Here is a 19,284-nt window from a genome sequence, read left to right as displayed (position 1 = left end):
GTGTCCCTGTGTGTGTGTGTCCCTGTGTGTGTGTGTGTGTCCCTGTATGTATGTATGTGTGTCTGTGTGTGTGTGTCTCTGTGTGTGTGTGTGTCTCTGTGTGTATGTATGTGTGTCTGTATGTGTGTGTCCCTGTGTGTGTGTCCCTGTGTGTGTGTGTCCCTGTGTGAGTGTGTCCCTGTGTGTATGTATGTGTGTCTGTATGTGTGTGTCCCTGTGTGTGTGTGTCCCTGTGTGTGTGTGTCCCTGTGTGTGTGTATGTGTGTCCCTGTGTGAGTGTGTCCCTGTGTGTATGTGTGTGTGTCCCTGTGTGTGTTTGTGTCCCTGTGTGTGCGTGCACCCCCATGTGCCCCCACAGGGTGGTGTCGGGGCCTGGGCTGGAGCCCGAGTGTGTGACTGAGTGACACCTGGGCGTGTGGGTCTGGAGGGGTGTGGGAGGCTGTGATGCTGGCCGAGGGGCCATGACCCGCTCAAGGCCACACAGCCCACGCCGGGCTGAGTCCCTCCCTGCCCTCCGCCTCCAGGCCTATCCCCAGGGAGCCAGGGTGGCTCCTGCCGTGACACCCACCCCTGCAGGGCTGTGAAGCGTGCCCCACCCTAGGACCCTCATAGTTTCCCTCAGGAAGCAGCTCTGGAGCCCCTTTCTGGGGTCTGCAGGGTGTGGAGACACGGCCAGCTTGGAATTCCAGGTGGAAGGGCCCCATCTCTGTTTGGGACACCAGGGAGGACAGGGGGCATAGGAGGCGGTAGGGCCTCCCTGCTGGGGACTTGGTGTTATCATCTTGGCCACGGATGCTATTCTTTTTGCACAAGGGCCAATTTAGAAAAATCTAGAAAATGAGGTTTCAGGCTCCGTTGTAGACAACGCCCATTCCAGCTGGGCACGCAGGCCGTGAGCCTGTGAAAACGCCACACATGCGTACGCCGTCATCCGTGGAAATGTTCCCACGCGAGGCCCAGCTCGCCCCACGCCTGCCTGTCCAGCTGCCAGGGAGGCTGCGAGTTATGGCCCTGGGTGGGTGCCACTTCCCAGAAAGAAGGGGAGCGGGGATGTCCGTCGTACAGCCAAGGCCCAGGGAGGGGAAGCGACTTGTCCAGGTGGCCCAGCGCAGAAGGATGGGGGCGGAGGGACCTGGACCTTCAGGTCTGTAATAGGACTCCCTTCTTAGGACAGGGGACACCTGCCTGACTGAGGGAAAGAAGCACCCAGAAGGTGAACAACCTGCAGATGGGGCAGGTTGGCCAGCTCAGCGAGCCTGTCCCCTTCTGTGAGAGGGGGATGGGACAGCCCTGCTCCGAGGGTCTGTGTGAGGCTGAGGGAGGTGGCTCCTCTGGCCCGGGAGCTTGGAGCAGCCCTCCTTGTCCTCCTTCCTGGGAAGTGGCCCCGTGGGCGGTTGGCACCGCTCTCTCAGCCCCATCCTGAGATCTGACGGTGTCCGCTGCAGCTGGGCGGGCTGCCGGCCACTCCGGCCCTGGTAGTGGGAGCCTCGGCCCTGGTGGAGGATGGGCTAAGTCAGGATCTGCAGGGCGAGGGGGGCCGTGGACCCGGGCTGGGTTGGGGAGGGGCTTCAGGGAGCTGTCCTGCCTTCTGTGGTCCCCACTTGCACGTCCATGCAGGGGGCTCAGAGGAGGAGCCTGGTGTCCCAGGACAGGCCCTAACTTGGTGGGGGGAGCTGGATGATGCAGTGGGTCCTGGGGGAACCCCGCCTGGCGGGCGGGGGCCAGAATGGGCAGGAGATGCCCAAAGTGCTGGACTGGGGAGCCCTCTGCTGGAGGAGAAGGGAAGTGCATGGCTCCCCTCCTCCAAAGGGGTCCCCAGTAGCTGGGGAAGCCCAGCCAGGGGAGGGCCTCCCCCAGTGCCCCCATCCCAGCTGACCTGGGATGCAGGGACCGGGAGGCCATGGCTTCTAGGCTAGGGCACCAGGGTGGGAAGGGGGCCCAGAGCCCCCTCGCTTCACTGGGTGCCCTCTCTCCTGGGTGGCCAGGCTGCCTGGCGGCCATTAATTGGCTCTATTCATCCCTTAATGAGATGGAAATGAGGCTTCCAGACAGAGGGGGCATTGAGCGGGGGAAGAAAGGCAGCTTCTTTCCGGGCCTGGAGGGGCAGCCCACCCCCTAGCCTTGCCCACTCCTCTGCTGCCCCTAGAAGCCCACTCAGCCCAGAGCACCATGGCCACCCAGCAAAGGGTGGCCTCAGCGCTTCTGCGCCCAGCACTTCGGGCCCCAGGAGTGCTTCCTGGTAATCCCCCCTGACATGGATGCATTCGCTCAACAAACATTTATCAAGTGTCAGGTATGTGTGGAGACACACGTTTAAAATAAAAATGGTAACAGAAATAGCAGCTGCCATTTCCTGAGTGTTTGTTAGTGGCGGGAGTGTGACCGAGGTCGGGGATCAGTATGTGACTAAAATCAGGGCTCAGTATATGATGGAGGGTAAGGGATCCTGTGTCCAGGATCAGAAGCCAGTCTTTGATGAAGCTCAGCATGTGACGAGGATCAAGGCTCAGCGTGTGACCAGGGTCAGGGCTCAGAGTGTGACCAGGATCAGGGCTCAGAGTGTGACCAGGGTAAAGGCTCAGTGTGTGACCAGGATCAGGGCTCAGTGTATGACCAGGGTCTGCGATCAGAGTATGACCAGGATCGGGGTTCAGTGTGTGACCTGGGTCAGGGCTAGGCCTGGGGCTGATCTGTCCTCTGAGCCAGCGGCACCCCCTCAGGCCTCTCTTGGTGTGCCCCCCATCCCCCACCACATCCTCACCACCTGGGTCACCAAGGTAACCAGCCCCGAAATAGTGGGTGTTTTGGCAGCTGAGGCCTAACCTGAGTCTATCCTGAAAGACTGAGCTCTGCAGCAGTTGCCATGGGAACCGAGTGGCATCCTCCGATTAGCCTGGCTTGGACACCCTCTCTCTCCCACCCACTGCCAGTTTCCACGTCACTCAGGCTTCCTTGTGGGGGCTGGGCTGGGCTGGGGCCGTAAGGGGGGACAGGCAGGACGTGCCCACCCTGACCCCGTCGCCAGGCCTGTGTCCCTGGACTCCAGCCCTCTCTGTTCCTTTGTCTGGGCATCTCAGGCTGGGATGGTTTGTCAGGTGAGACCACAGAGGCCTGGAACGTGGGGCTGGGGTCCTATGGTTGGTCCTGGTAGGTGGCCTGAGTCTGGGGGGCACAGGAGAGCTTCTGGAATCTGATCACGGGTTCAAGTCTCTCTCCTTGTGAGCCCGGTGCATAATTTGGCCTCCCTGTCTGCATCTGTGGAACTGCCGGGATCATAAGGCTGTTGGGATTACCCAGGTGGAGTTGTGTGAAGTGGCTGACCGGGTGACCGGCAGCCTTGGCCATCATGCCTTCAGAGCCGCCCACCTGCCCTGTCCACGTGCCCTGTCCCTGGGGCTGTGCTGGGGGCTCCCCACGCCCTCCCCCAGGGCCCCTGGATTGGTGGCCTTCTCCTGCGCCTCCCACTCTCGCCTCTTTGGGGTCCCCCAGATATTTGCCGTTTACGATGAAGTAGTATTTACTTAGTATCCTCCGTATTTGTGATCTTACTCAGCACTTGAGACCCTGGCCCCAGCCGCCTCTGAGGCTCCAGCCACTGCCTCCTGGGTGCCAGCTCCGGGGCAGACCCTCCTGGGGGTGGCGTCACCCCAGACCTTGGCTGTCCAGACCACCCCTCTTTAAGCCTCGGTTCCCTCCACTGTAAATGGGGTGAAAATCTTGCTTCCTGGGGTGGCCTGGGCCTCGAGGTTCCTGTGTGCTGAGGCTCCAGGCACAGAGCAGTGCCCGCCAGGGTGGGGGGCAGGATACCCCGGCCCAGGGTGCCCCAGGAGAGCCGGCCACGGGGGGAGCAACCTTCCTCAGAGAGTGTGGGGCCCGGGTCCGACAGGTGGGCCCAATTCCCGCTCGGCCTCTTCCTGGCTGGGGGCACAGACATCCCTTCTCTGTGGCAGGCCTCGGTCCTCTCAGCTGAACAATGGGAGCAGCGAGGCCGCCCTTGTGGGAACACAGTGATGGATGAGGGCATCACACCCAGACCCAGGAAGGGGCTCAGAGCAGGCCCCTCCCACCCCCCGAGCGAGGGTCTATGCAGGCCCAGCCCTGCCCCACTCTGTGGCCTAGCCAGCTCCTCCCTGGGCCTCTGCTGTACATCTGGGGGCAGCGTGACTACATGTGAGTGAGGGACAGAGCAGGGTCCACACCCACACCGAGGGATGGCAACGAAGGTCCGAGCCAGCCCCCTCCCCATCCGGTTCCCTTGTCTGGGTGCCCGCCCACCTGGCCCATCTATCTGCTGCGTCCCACCGGCATGGCCACAGGGCCGGCCCGCTGTAGAGGACAGGAGTCTTGGCCGCTGTGTGCCCCCAACCGAGGTGCTCTGCCTCTCTGGTCTCATGGGGAGGTGGGACCTGTGGGCAGGGGGGTGGGCTCTGTGAGAGAAGGGAGAGGGAAGATTCCACAACAGGCTTGGGGGCATGGAGCCTCCCCTCCTCACGCTACGCGCCCAGCAGGGAGAACGAGGCCTGCCTGGTCACACTGGCCGCCTGGCTCCACCCGCCTCTGTTTCCTTTGCCCTGGGCGCCCCCTGCTGGTTGCTTCCTAGAACAGGCGCAGGGACAACGCGGAGGGGGGCTCTGGCACCTTTCAAGAGGCCCTGGACAGAACAGTCAGCACTTGACCGGAGTCACCCGGACACTGAGTTTGCTGCAAATCAACGTGGGTTCTCTGGGGTCAGCCGGACCCCAGTGACAACTCACACATGTCCTTTCCGAGCCTTTCCTTGCCGTTTATCTTCATGCCGTCAGTCCTGGGAAGTAGCTCCTCATTATCCTCAGATGACGGGCGTGAGGCCAGGGCGGGATGGACTTGACCATCCCACGGCCGGTGGGTGGTGGAGCCACCACGGGAACCTGGGCTTCCGGCTCCACTGCCCCCTCGGGCCCTGTTCTTGGGCCCACCCTCTGGGACCTCCTGCCGGCCTCATTGTCACCCCATGACGTGGGTCAGCTCTCCCAAGCCACTGATGAGCAAGCTCCAAGAGGCTCGGGGACCCTTCTGATGGGCCAGGTGTCACCTGCCCCCGGCCAGCAGGACTCACCTGCTCCAGCCCTGGGCCAGCAGGCAGTGTGGGGCAGGGGCCCAGCCCCAGTGCAGGTCCCAGTGCCGGACCTTGGCCATGCCATCCGCTGTCTCCTGGCCGCCTCGTGGGTGGGAGCAGTGTTGGGGTGCTGCGGGCGGGGTGCTGGCCCCTAGCAGGTGCCTGGTAAGGCTGCTCTCCCTTAGTGAGCCCGCCCGACCCTGCGTCACTGGGAGGTTCTTGAGGACCAACGGGCCGGCAGCCAGGGTCCCGTGCAGTGGGAGCCGCCGGGGCAGCCCTGAGCATGGCCTTTGGACAGGAGGCGGACGAAGCAGCCCGGCTTCAGCCCGTTGGTGCAGTCTCCACGCTCTGGCCCAAGACGAGCGGCCTCCCTGTGCCTCGCCCCTCAGGGGCTCCCCAGGATTTCAAGGCTGTCCTGCTCAGTGTCTTTAGTGGCACTGGGGCCACCACAGGGCGCAGATTCTCGGGGGCATGAGGTCTGGATTACTAGGGGGACAGGGTCAGGATGGAGGAAGACCCATGAGAGGGGCTGAAAGGGGCCAGGTGGGGTCAGGGCAGGGGCGGCTGGAGGGGCCCAGAGGCCCAGGCGGAGGCCTTTGTCCCCAGGCTCCCTCCGCAGCCCGTGGCCAGCTCTGCTGGGTCCAGGGGAGGCTCAGCCCGGCTGGGCCCTGGGTGTGAGGTCCTGTGTGGTCACCAGATGTGGAAACTTGGTCACCTCTGGTGTCCCTGTGTGGGGTCAGGGAGACAGCACATGAGTCATAGCTGAGGGTCGGGGATGATGTGGAAAGCGAGGCTCAGAGGAAACTGGACTGAGCGCCGTGGGAGGGGCTCCACAGGGCCTGAGGACCTGAGCCCAGGAATGGGAGCCCTAGCAAAGGGCCCCCTCTGCCCTCGCCCCCATCACCAGGACCTTGTAGGGCAGCCGCGGGGGTGGGCAGGGGTGTCTTCATTCATTCATGCATGCATGCATTCATTCTTCAGACGGGTCTGGGGCTCCAGCTCTGTGTCTGGCCCCCCACTGGGGACCTGGATTCAAAGGCAGTAGAGACCCTGGCACAGGTGCCTGTAGACAGAGAGCTGGAGGGTTCTGTCACCTGGGCACCCAGAGGGTGCTGGGGAGCCAGGTGGGCAGCGACCCCAAGCGCCCCTGGTCAGACCCTTGCCTGCACCTCTGCCTCTCCCGGCCCCTGCCCCCCTCTGCTTCACACCCCCATGACTTGGCGCCCAGGCCCACAGGGCCTCCTGGCTGGCCCTCCACCGTGCTGTGCCGGTTCCCACCCCGGGGGCTTTCGCACGTGTGGGTCTCTCCGCGTGGGCCGCTGTGCCCCAGGTCCCTGCCTGGGACACTCCAGAGGCCACTCTCTGAAAGACACCCCAGCCCTTTGCCTCTGCCCCAGGCCCTGACCCTTGCCCTCTGGTTCCCACCAGGCGGCTGGAAGCTGTGGTCCCTATGGGGCGAGTGCACGCGGGACTGCGGGGGAGGCCTGCAGACGCGGACGCGCACCTGTCTGCCCGCGCCGGGCATCGAGGGCGGCGGCTGCGAGGGGGTGCTGGAGGAGGGCCGCCTATGCAACCGCAAGGCCTGCGGCCGTGAGTGCGCGGACGGGCGGGCCGGGTGGGCCGGGGGCGGGGCCGGTAGAGGCTGGAATCCGAGTCAGGCTGGGCTGGGCGCAGGGAGGACCCGGAGCGGGTGGGGCCCGGTGGGGAGGAGGCCGAGGGGAGGGCGGGCCCTAGGGCGACGGCCAGGCGGGGGCGGCACCTGGCTCGGGGGTGGGGCCAGGGGGGTGGAGCCTAGCTAAGGGCGGGCCCAGGTCTGGTGCTGCGGGCCCAAGACGAGTGGCGAGATCCAGAGTTAGGTGGGACTGGATGGAGCCTTCTTCTCATCTATGGATTGGAAATTTTGGCATGCAGGCGCAAGGCTGGCTGTGGGGCTTGCCCCCTTCCCCCGATCGGGGGAGCCCTGGCCAGAGCCGCCTGCCCCAGCCTGATCCTGCCTCCAGGATGTATTTCTCTAATAAGGCTCTCTAATGATCTCATGCATATTTTAAGGGCTTCTATAAAGTTAAATCAAGTTATAATGAGACTGTCATTCTTCGGGTTGTTCTTCCTCTGATGAAATTTCCTGGGGCGAGAAGCTCATCTCAAGAGCCTGGGGAGGGCCCTGGGGTGTGGCGGGGGGCAAGGGGCCTTGGTGGGATGCTGAGCAGAGGAGGACAGCAGCCACTCAGACGTGCCGTCCTGCGGGTGCTGCCTACAGGCCCTGAAGGAAAAGAGAGAGAGAGCGCAGGGGAGATGGGACCCAGAGGGAGGGGTCTCATGGTGGCCAGACAGGGGTTGGTGCCAGGCTGGGTGCCCTTGTGCCAGGTTTCCCAACAGTCCAGTGGGGCCAAGTGGCCGCGGTGCTGGGAAGCCCAGCCCCCACGGTGGCTGGGGACTGAGGGACCCAGGGCAGAGAGCGCCGCTCTGGAGCTCCAGGGCCAGCGCTGCAGGCCAGGCCTGGACGCTGACCTGAGCCGTCCTGCAGCCGCCGGGCGCACCAGTTCCCGGAGCCAGTCGTTGCGGTCCACGGACGCCCGGCGGCGCGAGGAGCTGGGGCACGAGCTGCAGCAATTTGGGTTCCCATCCCCGCAGACAGGTGAGCTCAGGGGCTGGGCGGGGCTGACACGATCAGACTGAAACACTGTCAGGTGGGGAAGCTTCCAGGGGACGCAGCCTTTGGGCAAATATTATACGTTGTTAATTGCTGCTACTTCTAAGAAATAACTCTAATAACTTACCATAATTAGACTAACCTCTCAGGTGCCACGCACTTGCCTCCAGGCAGACTAGCCTTAGGGGAACTGCTGTGAGGTGAAGTGCCTGTCCCAGGCCAGACCACAGGGTCCCAGACCCGGCACGAGGCCGCCCACAGGGGGTCCCGGGCCGTGTCTGCAGAATGGCAAGTCCTTGAGGTCAGCCCCGGTTCAAGCCCCTTGGGTTTGAGGCCTTGCTGTGGCTGCCTGCGGCCCAGCTCGGCGGCCGTCCTCCTGGGGAGTCCTCTGAGGGTCTGACCGCAGCCCCGGGCCCAGAGGCAGCGGCAGGCCTGTGATGCTGGAGGCCTGGGCCCGCAGGTGACCCCGCGGCCGAGGAGTGGTCCCCATGGAGCGTGTGCTCCAGCACCTGCGGCGAGGGCTGGCAGACCCGCACGCGCTTCTGCGTGTCCTCCTCCTACAGCACGCAGTGCAGCGGGCCCCTGCGCGAGCAGCGGCTGTGCAACAACTCCGCGGTGTGTCCAGGTGGGTCTGCGCCGCGGGCCAGGGCGGCCGGGCGGGGGCGGGGCATCGGGGGTGGGGCGGTCGGGGACGGGGGGCGGGGCGGCCGAGCGCAGCCCCGCCCTCTGGTCTCTCCGCAGTGCACGGCGCCTGGGATGAGTGGTCGCCCTGGAGCCTGTGCTCCAGCACCTGTGGCCGCGGCTTCCGGGACCGTACGCGCACCTGCAGGCCGCCCCAGTTCGGAGGCAACCCCTGTGAGGGCCCCGAGAAGCAAACTAAGTTCTGCAACATCGCCTTGTGCCCTGGTAGGTGAGAGGGAGGGCGCTGGGAAGGGGGTGGGACGGGTCGAGGAGGAAAGGGGGAAGGGCCCAGGGGGTCGCTGGATAGCCCCAGGAGCCCAGGTGTGCCCAGCCAGGCTTACCTGCCAGGGTGCTCAGAGGTTGGAACCCCAGGCTTTGATCAGGCTGTGGGTTGGAGACCCTGGGGCATCTCACTCGTGTGCCATGGGCGTTGGGGTGATGAGTCCCCTGTGGGTGCTCACACTTGTGACCCAGACTCATTGTTGGGGTGGTGGCCCCAGCGGGGTGCACACCTGTGTCCCAGGCTGGGCACGGGGCCCTGGGTGTTCACGCCGGTTCCTGTCCCCTTCCTCCCCTGGGCCGGGCAGTGGATGGAAACTGGAACGAGTGGTCGAGCTGGAGCACGTGCTCCGCCAGCTGCTCCCAGGGCCGGCAGCAGCGCACGCGGGAGTGCAACGGGCCTTCGTACGGGGGCGCCGAGTGCCAGGGCCACTGGGTGGAGACCCGAGACTGCTTCCTGCAGCAGTGCCCAGGTCAGGGCGCCGGGTGCCTGTGGGCGGGGCGAGGCCCGTGGGGGCTGTGTGGGGGCTCAGCCAATGGCCGTGGGGGCGTGGGGGGCGTGGGCTGTGCGTGGTCATGAGGGGGCTGTGCAGGCCAGGCGGTTGTCTTTTTCTGCATCAAGTTGAACTCTGGTTTCTCCCCTCCTGGTCTCAACGTCTCCTCTCTTCACGGCTTCCTGGCCCTGCGTCCCTGCGTCCCCGTGTCTCTGCATCCCCACGGCTGCTGGACCTGCACCTCCTTGTCCCCGCCCCTGCGCCTCCGTGCTTGGCCGTGTCGCGCAGTGGATGGGAAGTGGCAAGCCTGGGCGTCGTGGGCCGGCTGCAGTGTCACCTGCGGGGGCGGCACGCAGCGCCGGGATCGGGTCTGCTTGGGGCCCTTCTTCGGGGGAGTGGCCTGCCAGGGCCCGCAGGATGAGTACCGGCAGTGCAGCCCCCAGCGGTGTCCCGGTGAGCGTCCCCCACTGCACAGCTGGGCTCTGGGGAAGGGTACCCTGAGCCACTGGGTGGGCTTGGGGCTTGGCGTTGCTGGGGAATGCCTCCCCCTCCAGGAGGTGTCCTGGAGGGGTCATGGCCTTCCCACACCTGCTGCCCCCACACCTCTGTCCCCCTCCTGGATCCAGCCCCACTCACCATCTCTGGCCTCTTGGCAGAGCCCCATGAGATCTGTGATGAGGACAACTTTGGCGCTGTGATCTGGAAGGAGACCCCCGCAGGAGAGGTGGCCGCAGTCCGGTGTCCTCGCAATGCCACGGGTGAGGGCCGCCAGGGGGGTGGTGTGGGGGGCTCCTGTCGTGTCTTCACAGAGGTGTGCGTGAGGCACCGAGGTGCCCCTACCGGCCTGCCCGGGAGTGGACGTGGCCCAGAGGCTTGCCCAGACCGCCCCACGTGTGCACCGAAGCAGGCACAGTGCAGGTCAGGAGCCCAGGGCCGCCGAGTGGGGACGTTGCTGGCAACCACGTGTCCTGAGCGCTCACCAAGAGCCGGCACCCGCACGAAGCCCGTTACATGCAATGTCCCACGAAGTTGTCCATTTATAGGTGGGAAACTGAAGCGCAGAGAAGTTAACACACTCGCCCCGGGCTTGCAGGGCTAGTAAGTGGGAAGTCGGCTTTGAAGGCCTGTGGTCTTAATTCCTGAGCAGCTCTGTGGAGTGATCGGAGAGGCAGGCTGGGCTCCCAGGGGAAGGGGCCCGGCCCCCCCAGGGGTTGGTCTTCTTTGCCCCTCTTATGTAAAGGAATGCTGGCAGTTCATGTACCCTGGTTGCTGTGTGACATTCAGGAAGTGACTTAATCTCTCTGAACCTCCATTTTCTCTCTGTAAAACAATGGTATTGCAGGCTACCCCCTGCAGGGCTGTGGTAAGGAGGTGGTGGGGTGGCCCAGGGGAGGTGGGGACAGTGCTGGGGGCCGTGGATTCCTGCCCCCCTGATTTGTTTCCAGAACAATACGTGTTCTTGGTAGCATATTGCAAATCAGAGGAGCAAAATGAGGCAACACAGGCCAGAGGATGGTGCGGCTCCCCGGGCCTCCTGTCTGCACACGTGACTGTATCACTCCTCATTTTGATCCTGTGCCACGCCATGGAGTGGGTGTCACTGCCCACCCCGTGGCCCTGTTGGGTGACACATTGTGGTAGTTGTCAGTGGCCCTCATCTCTGTGTGTGCATGTGGCTGTGCTTGGTCCCCTGACCATTTCCTAGGAGTAAGTTTTGGGACTGAGGGTATGCCCCTGTTGAAGGCTGTTGGTATGGGACGCTGAGTGTCCCAGTGTCCACAGCTCACCCAGGCCGCTGGAGGGCACCCTCTCCGGATGGCCCGAGGCCTCTGCTGCCCCAGAGGTGGAGCCCAGCAGGGTGTTGGCTCTCCCCCCGCACCCCGCTCCGGGCTCTGGATTGGGAGGGACTCCAGGAGAGGCTCCCACCCGGCTGAGGGCTCCTCCTCCACGCAGTGGGGTCTCTTGAGGTGTGGCTCCTGCCGGTCCCCACCCCAGCACAGCTCCTGACTGCAGCAGCTGCTCTGGAATGTGCTGAAGGAAGGACGAAGAGAGGCCGGGCCCCTGTGTGGCCCTGCTCTCAGCAAGAGGCCCAGGGCGAGTCCCTGCTTCTGGGGTCCCATCTGGAGGGGCTCGTGCTGGGGGCTGGGGGCGGGACTCCTGTGCTGGAGGTATCCTCTGCCTGAGAAGGGGAGGCAGAGCTGCCCGTTGTCCCCCCAGGCCTTATCCTGCGACGTTGTGAGCTGGACGAGGAGGGCATTGCCTACTGGGAGCCCCCCACCTACATCCGCTGTGTCTCCATCGACTACCGAAACATCCAGATGATGGTGAGGGCCGGCCTGGGGTCTCCCACCCTGCTCCCCACCACTCCAGGGTGCTTTTCTGCCCTGTGTCCCTCAGACATAGCCCGATGTCCCCAGTGGCATGCCCTGTGGGCACCAGTCAACTGTGACCCCTGGCTGGGGGCTGCAGAGGGTCCCCTACGTGTGCGGAGTTCGTGGTACCGCCTTGCTGCGTCCTGCAGAGTCATGGCGCCCAACCCCCATCTCCCCAGACACGGGAGCACCTGGCGAGGGCGCAGCGCGGGCTTCCCGGGGAGGGCGTCTCTGAGGTCATCCAGACGCTGGTGGAGATCTCCCAGGATGGGACCAGCTACAGCGGCGACCTACTCTCCACCATCGATGTCCTCAGGAACATGACCGAGATCTTCCGGAGGGCATACTACAGCCCCACCCCCGGGGATGTGCAGGTGGGCTCCCAGGGGCAAAGCCCAGGCCAGGGGTGTGTGGGAGGGTGGGCAAGGAGTAGTCCTGGATGCCAGCCTTACTGAGCCCTACCGGGACAGAGGTGGGGCCCTGACCCTGGTCTAACACTGAGCCCTGATCCTAGTCATTCATTGACCTCTGACCCTGGTCACACACTGAGCCTTGACCCTCGTCACACACTGAGCCCTGATCCTGGTCACACTCTGAGCCCTGACCCTGGTCTCCGGTTGAGCCTGGGTTCTGGTGCCTCATTCTCTGCTCACTAGCCCTCCATTTCTTTCCAGAACTTTGTCCAGATCATCAGCAACCTGTTGGCGGAGGAGAACCGGGACAAGTGGGAGGAGGCCCAGCTGGTGCGGACACGGGTCTGGGGCCTTTGTAGTCAGAGCAGCAGGATGGGCACCGGCATCTCTGGCACCCCCTCAGGCCCAGGCTAGCCTGGGCTGGGGCCCTGGGTTCCAATCCCAACAGGGCCTGTGCAGGGGCGTGATTTTGAGGAAGTTGCTTAGCCTTCTGAGCCTGGTTTCCCCATTCACAGAGGACGCCCTCTCACCTCGTGGGGCTCAGTGAGGGGTGAGGGAAACCACGGTGACTGTGCGTGGCGGGTCAGGGCGACCGGGACGTGCTGGTTCTTTCTCATCTGGGAAGAGGGGTCAGCCTCCCTTCTCCCCAAGTGGACCTGGAACCTGCCACCACTCTCCGGGGCAGTCCCCGGTGTGGGGCTGTGGGTCCCCAGAGACGCCTGCCCACGGGACCGGCTCAGCAGCCCCCCTGGGCTCAGTATCCTCATCCACAAAATGGCAGAGAATCCTCCGCTGTCCTGGAGCCTGGCTGTGCCAGGGAAGGAGCAACAGGCTTGAGAAGGGGGCAGACGAGGGAAGGAGGCGGGAGGAGGCAGAGGACCGAGAAGATGGGTCCCCAACTTGGGGTGCAGGGGCTGCTCCCCACCATCTCCAAGGCTCCCTGACCCACGCCTCCCCGCCCCCCAGATGGGCCCCAATGCCAAGGAGCTGTTCCGGCTGGTGGAGGACTTCGTGGACGTCATCGGCTTCCGCATGAAGGACTTACGGGATGCGTACCAGGTGACAGACAACCTGGGTAAGCCCGCTCGCTCTGCTGGGCCCGTGCCCCCTGCTCTGCACCCCTGGGCCTCCGCTTCCTCTTCTGTATAAAGAGGTGGCGGCCAGGCCCCTGCGGACCCTTGGGGCCCTTCCTCAGCTCAGTCCTGTTTTCAGGTGCCCAGAGCCGAGGCTCCTGACTATCCTGGTCTGATGGGGCCCCGGGAGGGTCAGCATGGGGTGGCTTAGACCCAGACTCGGTCCTGGAGCCCCCGAATCCTGGGACACACCAGGAACCCAGACCACAGCCAGCACCCTGCTTACCCCTCACTCGGGCTGGGCCCACTGTGCTCGTCACCCCCAGTGCTCTCTGTGCTGGCCTAGCCTCCAGATAGGGTGGGACTGTGCGGCCACCTCCCCCGTGCCCAGAAGCATCTTGTCGGAGGGGCCTGGTCTCCACCCAGCGCCATGGCATTCACTGAAACTCTGAAATGGGGCCGAAACAGGACTCACCTCTTGGGGATGTAGAGAGCAGTAAATGGGCCTGGGACCTGGGAGATTGATGGCGCTGTCATTGTAAATCCTACAGCAATCATATTTGGTGGTTACTGTCAATGTTCCCTTAGATAGCTCTCATGGCCGTGTTCCTCAAATCTTCCCCATCTTGGGGCTCCTCTCCTGACTCTCTCAGTGGTCAAGGTCCCTCCTCGCAGTGGGGGATGCAGCGGGTGCTGGCCCCAGCTGTGATCCAAACAGCACCAAGGAGGGAGATTGTCACCTTCCTGTGGAGACACTCAATCTCTAGTGATATGCCCAAGATCAGCCCCCGTGCTAACAGGCACAGAGCTGCCCTGGGCCAGGACGAACATCCCCACATCTGCTAAGCTGGAGATTCCCAGAGACCTGGCACTGCCTGTCTGCCCGGGGAGCTTAGCATCCCTGAGCCCAGTCAGAGCTGGGGAGACCCTCTGAGGCCAGGCGGGGGCATGACTGGCCTTCATCCCACAGGTGGGGAGACTCAGGCCTGGGGAGGCAGGTGGTCTTGGAGGTCAGCTGGCAAAGCGGAGTCAGCGGTGGCACCAGCCACCTGGGTCGGACCCGCTAGCCCAGCAGCTCCATCTCTGAGGTGCCCTTCTTCCTGTCCTTCCTCGTGGGGCAGACTGGCCCTTTTACAGGTGAGGTGCCAGTGGCCTAGGGGGTGGAGGGCCTCCGTGCAGCCCTGTGGCGGCGGCGTGGGGCCCTCCCGGTCCAGGACCTCATGGGGCGATGGCACCGCCCACAGCCCCTGGAGGGCCGCCCTGGCACGGGCCACAGTCCCTACCAACCTTCTGCCTCGGGGACCCTGTGCTGAGTGGATGGCCATTCAGGGCCAGCTCTGTGTACCAAAGGTGGCTCCTCCCAGTCACTCATTAAACCCCACACACCCCAAAACCCTACACACCCCACACACCCCACACATCTCTGGTATTCCTCCACGTCTCTCCTGAGGCCCCTCCTCTGTGCCACTGGGGACCCCTTTCGTTACCAGCAAAATCCCCAGGTCCGACCTCGTCCCCTAGTGTCCCTTTCCTTCCTGGCCTGCGTCCCTCTCTGGAGGGGGCGGGTGGTCCTTCCTCAGTCCTGGGACCCTGGGTCCTCCTGGCTCCTTGGGGCCCCTCCAGACCCTCCCCCTCCCTCCTGTCCCCACCTGCTCCTTGTCCCCATCACCCAGGGTCACTCTCTCCGTGCTTTCCCGGTATAGACCTTGGGGTGTCAATATTCACACACCCCTTCCTGTGCCCTGGCCCCTCAGTCCCCTGGAGTCCTCCAAGGACCTTGTGCCCCAGGGACCCCCCGCTCTGGTCTTGTCAGCCCTGCTCTGCCTGCAGTCCCGCCGGCCCCTCCCCCGCACTCTCTCTGAGTACCCGTTGGACCCCCTTGGCTCTCCTCGCCATCCAGGCAGGTCCAGCGGCGGCACCACCCTTGTCGCCGCCCTTCTGCACAGGGTGGCGCCTCCTCCTGCCGCCCTGCATGGCCCGCGCCACATGTCTCTGAACCCCTGACTTCTGTGGGCCGCAGCACTGCCTGTGGGGACTGCGTTCCCAGACCCCCATCTCCCGGGACCCTGCTTCTCTCCCAGCTGTTGGCCTTGCCTCCCAGCGCTGACCCTTCATCCTGTCCTCCCAGGCCTATGTCTGCCACTTTGCCCCAGGGAATTGGGAGGGACCGTGTGCCTAGGGCGGAGGGGAGCAGAGCCGGATGGGAGGGGGCCTAGGTGGGGCTGAGGGTCTTCAGGAGGCTGGCCAGCCCCCCAGGGAGAGTTGGGAGGGAGTTTGCGGGGTCTGTCATCTCCTTTAATGTCCCTGAGCCCTGTGGTGGGGCATTTCTCTCCCCTTTTACAGAGCCGGGGTGGAGGGAGTGGGGAGCTGGGCTGCAGCATCCCAGGAGTGGGGAGGCCACCAAGGTGGACGCTGCTCTCTGTGGATCCCTCCGTGGCCACAGACCTGAGCGCAGAACTCACCTTTGACACCTTCTGGGGCCACAGAGCCCAAGTGCAGGCCGGGCTCCTCACAAGGACAGGGGCTCCTGCTGGGGCGGGACGGTCCTTCCAGGGCTGGAAGGGGCCAGGGAGGCAGGCCAGCCCCTCTGGGTTGGGCTCCTCAGGCCCAGGCCAGCTCTCTGGGGCTCTGACCACCCCCAGCTCTCGTCTGCTGCCCCCTCCCTGTCCCCTACCCAAGACAGTCTTGGGCTCTGGGGACACGGCTGGCCCAGGGAGCCTGTGTAGGGACAGGGCCAGGGGCCTCACCCCGAGGCTGGGAGGTCGGTGCCAGGCAGCAGCCTGCCAGGTGGCTCCCGTGCCCTCTGAACCATGAGCACCCCTGCGTGGTGGCGCTGGACTCCCAGGCCCGCTCTCTGGCTCCCCAGGGCCGAGGCCCCTTGTTGGGTGACCGCTGTCTCTCTGTCTCCCCTTGTCTGTGTCTGTCCATCTCTTGCCCGCCCCCCACCCCCAAGTCCTCAGCATCCACAAGCTCCCGGCCAGCAGAGCCACAGACATCAGCTTCCCCATGAAGGGCTGGCGGGCCACGGGCGATTGGGCGAAGGTGCCGGAGGACAGGGTCACTGTGTCCAAGAGCGTCTTCTCCACCGGGCTGGCAGGTGAGCGGCCCCAGGGTGTGGGTGAGGCCCTCAGGGGAGACTCGGGCCTGGGGTCTGAGGGCACAGCCCCCCCAGGAAGTTCCTTCTGGAGTCTGGCCTGCTGCCTCAAGGGCCAGGGTGGCACCCATTTCTTTTCAGTGTTCCCGAGTTTGCCCCCTCCTCCAAGAAACTCTCCTGCCCTCCCTGTGTGGGGAGGCTCGCGGACCATCTCTGCTGAAGGGACCTTCTCATTGCAGGGAGGGGAAGGGTCTCGCCTGGAGTCACGCGGTGGGCGACTCTGAGTGCCCTGCCTGCCCCGGCTCTCCAACCGCAGCCCTCCGTCCGGGGTGGGGGTGGACGTGACTGCAGAGCCCGGGCCTCCTCTGGGACACGTGCTTCCCTGCCCGCCCCCTCCAGCCCTCCCCCAGTGGGAGTGGGAGCGGGTCAGAGGAGAGTGACGCGGTGGCCTCCCTCTCTTCCAGAGGCAGATGACTCGTCTGTGTTTGTGGTGGGCACCGTCCTCTACCGAAACCTGGGCAGCTTCCTGGCCCTGCAGAGGTGGGGCCGTGGGGCTCGGGGCGGGGGCACCGGGCCTGAGCCTAGAGGGTGCCAAGGGATGCGGGCCTCTGCGGGCCTGGGGGAGGGGCCGGGGCTCGGGTCGTAGGGGGCGGCTCCACGGACCCCTGACCGGCCTGCTGGTGTCCCCAGGAACACGACTGTCCTGAACTCCAAGGTCATCTCGGTGACCGTGAAGCCGCCACCCCGCTCCCTGCTCACACCCCTGGAGATTGAGTTTGCCCACATGTACAATGTGAGTGCCCTCCACGTGTGCATGTCTGTGTGCGTGAGTCCTCCTGTCTGATCCACGTGTGGAGCTTGTGTGCGCGCACTTTGCGGGTCTCACGCCAGCCTTGTGAGAGAGCTGCTTTTATCCCCAAATGGTAGGTGGGGAAACTGAGGTGTGGTGACTTGCCCAGGGTCTCACGGCAGGGCCACGTGGGAGCTGAAATGCAACCCACATCTGACACCACTGCCTGAGCCCTATCCACTCCTCCCCCCGGCCCCGCCCCTTCGGTGGCCTGGTTGCTTCCTTGGAGAGGAGAGAGCCATTCCTTTCTGAGAGACCAGTCTCCGTGCTCTGACCCTGGGGGCTCTCCACTGGGCCTCAGAGGAGCCGGGGCCAAGATGCTCTTTGGGCCAGCTGAGAGCCAGGAGCCCGAGGGCGCCAGCTGTCCGTGTTACCCACCCAGGACAGGGTCTCCAACCCCAGGCCAGGGCTGTGGGAAGAACCAGCCCTGCTCTTACCAGCTGTGTGGTTTTGAACAAGTTGTTCAACCTCTCTGTGCATTGGCTCCCTCCGTTATCAAGTGGGAACTGTAGAGTTGGGTGAGGATGAAGTATTTCCTACCAGTGCTTAGAGCACCGCTCCTCGTGAGCGCTAATAACCCCCGCTGTTGTGCCTGCCGCAGCCCCGGTGCCCACTCAGTGTGGCTTCAGGACGGGGTGTTCACTGAGGCGCTGCCTGCGCCCTCCTGACTCTGCTCCCTCTTACCCCTCCTGCTTTCAGCTGGACCGGCCACCTGGGCCTCCAGAGAGGGGCTTTGGTCACTGCTGCACAGCCCTGCTCAGAGAGGGGATGGGAGCTGCCCAAGGCCACACAGCGGGGAGTGGGGGGCTGGGCCAGCCCCTTCCCCATCTTGGCCTCAGTTTCCTTCAGTTCCTGTGTGCCTAGCACACCTGTGGGTGGACCTGGCCGTGACCCTCGGGTGGGCTCGTAGGGCAGCAGGTGGCCCTGACTCCTCCCCCCTCTCCCCCAGGGTACCACCAACCAGACCTGTATCCTGTGGGATGAGACGGACATGTAAGTCCATCTGGGCCTTGTGGCCTCGGGGCCTCTGGGGTGGGCTTGAAGGGGGGCTGACCCAGCGGGGGAGGGGGCAGCCTTCAGGTCTGAGGCAGCCGCGCCCCCATGCGTCTGCGCCTCGCACGGTCCCTCCCTGCCCAGGTCTGGCTCTGAGGCAGCATGGAGCCCACCCAGCCCGCCTCCCCCGCTCCCAGGGGAGTCTGCAATCCGAGGAGGAGGGGGGCATGGAGGTCTGACCTTGGGCCAGGTGACAGGCAGTTTAGGCTTGCAGGAGCTGGGGGAGCACCACGGCAGGCGGGGCCCCCTGGGTGGGACTGGAGACCCAGAGCGATCAGATGGGAAGCAGAGGCCCATGGGGTCCCTGCCTAGCTCCTTGTCCAGCACCCGCCAGTGCCAGCCCGTGCCCGCGCTGCAGCACCGCGAGAGCAGTGGGCCACCTGCGCCATGCCCGGCAGGGACTGGGCTGCGTTGGCCGGGCCGTGATGTGGGATCTCAGGGCCCTGCGCGGGCACCAGAGTGGGGTGCCCTCCCAGACACAGTGAGACCAAGGGGGAGTTGAGGGGCCTCGTTTAGTCACAGGGAAGAGCTTGCGCAAAGGCCTCAAAGTGGCAGCAGCCCCCAGACACGAATAGGGTCAGAATTTTGGGAGACGGGGCGGGAGAGAGCTTGGTGGCTGGATCCGATGGGCCAGGTGGGTCTAGTGGGGGCTGGGTCTTCCCCACAAGGGGTTTGGTGTGCGTTGGGGAGGGTGTGATCAGGGCACTGGGTGTCATTGTCACGGCCCGCCTCTCTCAGCCCTGGCACCGCCAGCCCTCAGGCCTCCCTGCGCCCTTCCCCAGGCCGGCTGGCACTGTGAGTGTGCTCAGCCTGGGCCTCGGGCCTGGGGTTACATCAGCAAGTCCCTCACGCTCGGGGCACTACAGTGATGAAAGCGTGTCCTGGGAGGTCAGGGAAGGGTCCCGGAGTGGCTGATACAGGAGGAGTCAAGTTTGCCTGACAGAGAAGGGCAGGAAGGGGTTTCAGAAGCGCAGCTTGAGCAAAAGTGTGAAGGTTGGAAGATACGGGAGGAACGTGAGGGGTGGCCAGGAAGAGCAGAGGCTGGAGAGCAGGCAGGATGGGTGCAGGGGTGCAGAGGGAAGTCTGTGAGGGGTGTGGGGGTGGTTTGTGGGGGCTGCGTGTCAGGAACCATCGAAGTTGTTGGAGGGAGGGGATCATCAGCCACCCATCCATCCCTCATCCATCGCCCATCCATCCACCCACCCTTCCATCCCCCATCCACTCCCCATC

General features: G+C 64.6%; 1 protein-coding gene across 1 annotated transcript in view; it reads left to right on the top strand.

Annotated features, from left to right (window-relative positions):
* The window catches only part of ADGRB1 (adhesion G protein-coupled receptor B1), a 72,223-nt gene that overhangs the window by 5,769 nt on the left and 47,170 nt on the right, over positions 1-19,284 (top strand). The window contains exons 2-17 of the mRNA XM_046642494.1: positions 6,524-6,685; positions 7,620-7,730; positions 8,206-8,370; positions 8,487-8,651; positions 9,014-9,178; positions 9,488-9,652; positions 9,856-9,957; positions 11,417-11,523; positions 11,751-11,945; positions 12,246-12,314; positions 12,951-13,059; positions 16,011-16,154; positions 16,616-16,691; positions 16,842-16,944; positions 17,951-17,994; positions 18,921-18,930. Coding sequence (XP_046498450.1) covers positions 6,524-6,685; positions 7,620-7,730; positions 8,206-8,370; positions 8,487-8,651; positions 9,014-9,178; positions 9,488-9,652; positions 9,856-9,957; positions 11,417-11,523; positions 11,751-11,945; positions 12,246-12,314; positions 12,951-13,059; positions 16,011-16,154; positions 16,616-16,691; positions 16,842-16,944; positions 17,951-17,994; positions 18,921-18,930 — 1,892 coding nt within the window. The remainder of the gene's footprint in view (positions 1-6,523; positions 6,686-7,619; positions 7,731-8,205; positions 8,371-8,486; positions 8,652-9,013; positions 9,179-9,487; positions 9,653-9,855; positions 9,958-11,416; positions 11,524-11,750; positions 11,946-12,245; positions 12,315-12,950; positions 13,060-16,010; positions 16,155-16,615; positions 16,692-16,841; positions 16,945-17,950; positions 17,995-18,920; positions 18,931-19,284) is intronic.

The sequence above is a fragment of the Equus quagga genome, chromosome 16 (assembly GCF_021613505.1).
Source record: "Equus quagga isolate Etosha38 chromosome 16, UCLA_HA_Equagga_1.0, whole genome shotgun sequence".
In the NCBI taxonomy this organism is placed as follows: Eukaryota; Metazoa; Chordata; class Mammalia; order Perissodactyla; family Equidae; genus Equus; species Equus quagga.
Note: the sequence above shows the minus strand (reverse complement) of the source record. Positions and strands in the feature narration are given on the sequence as shown.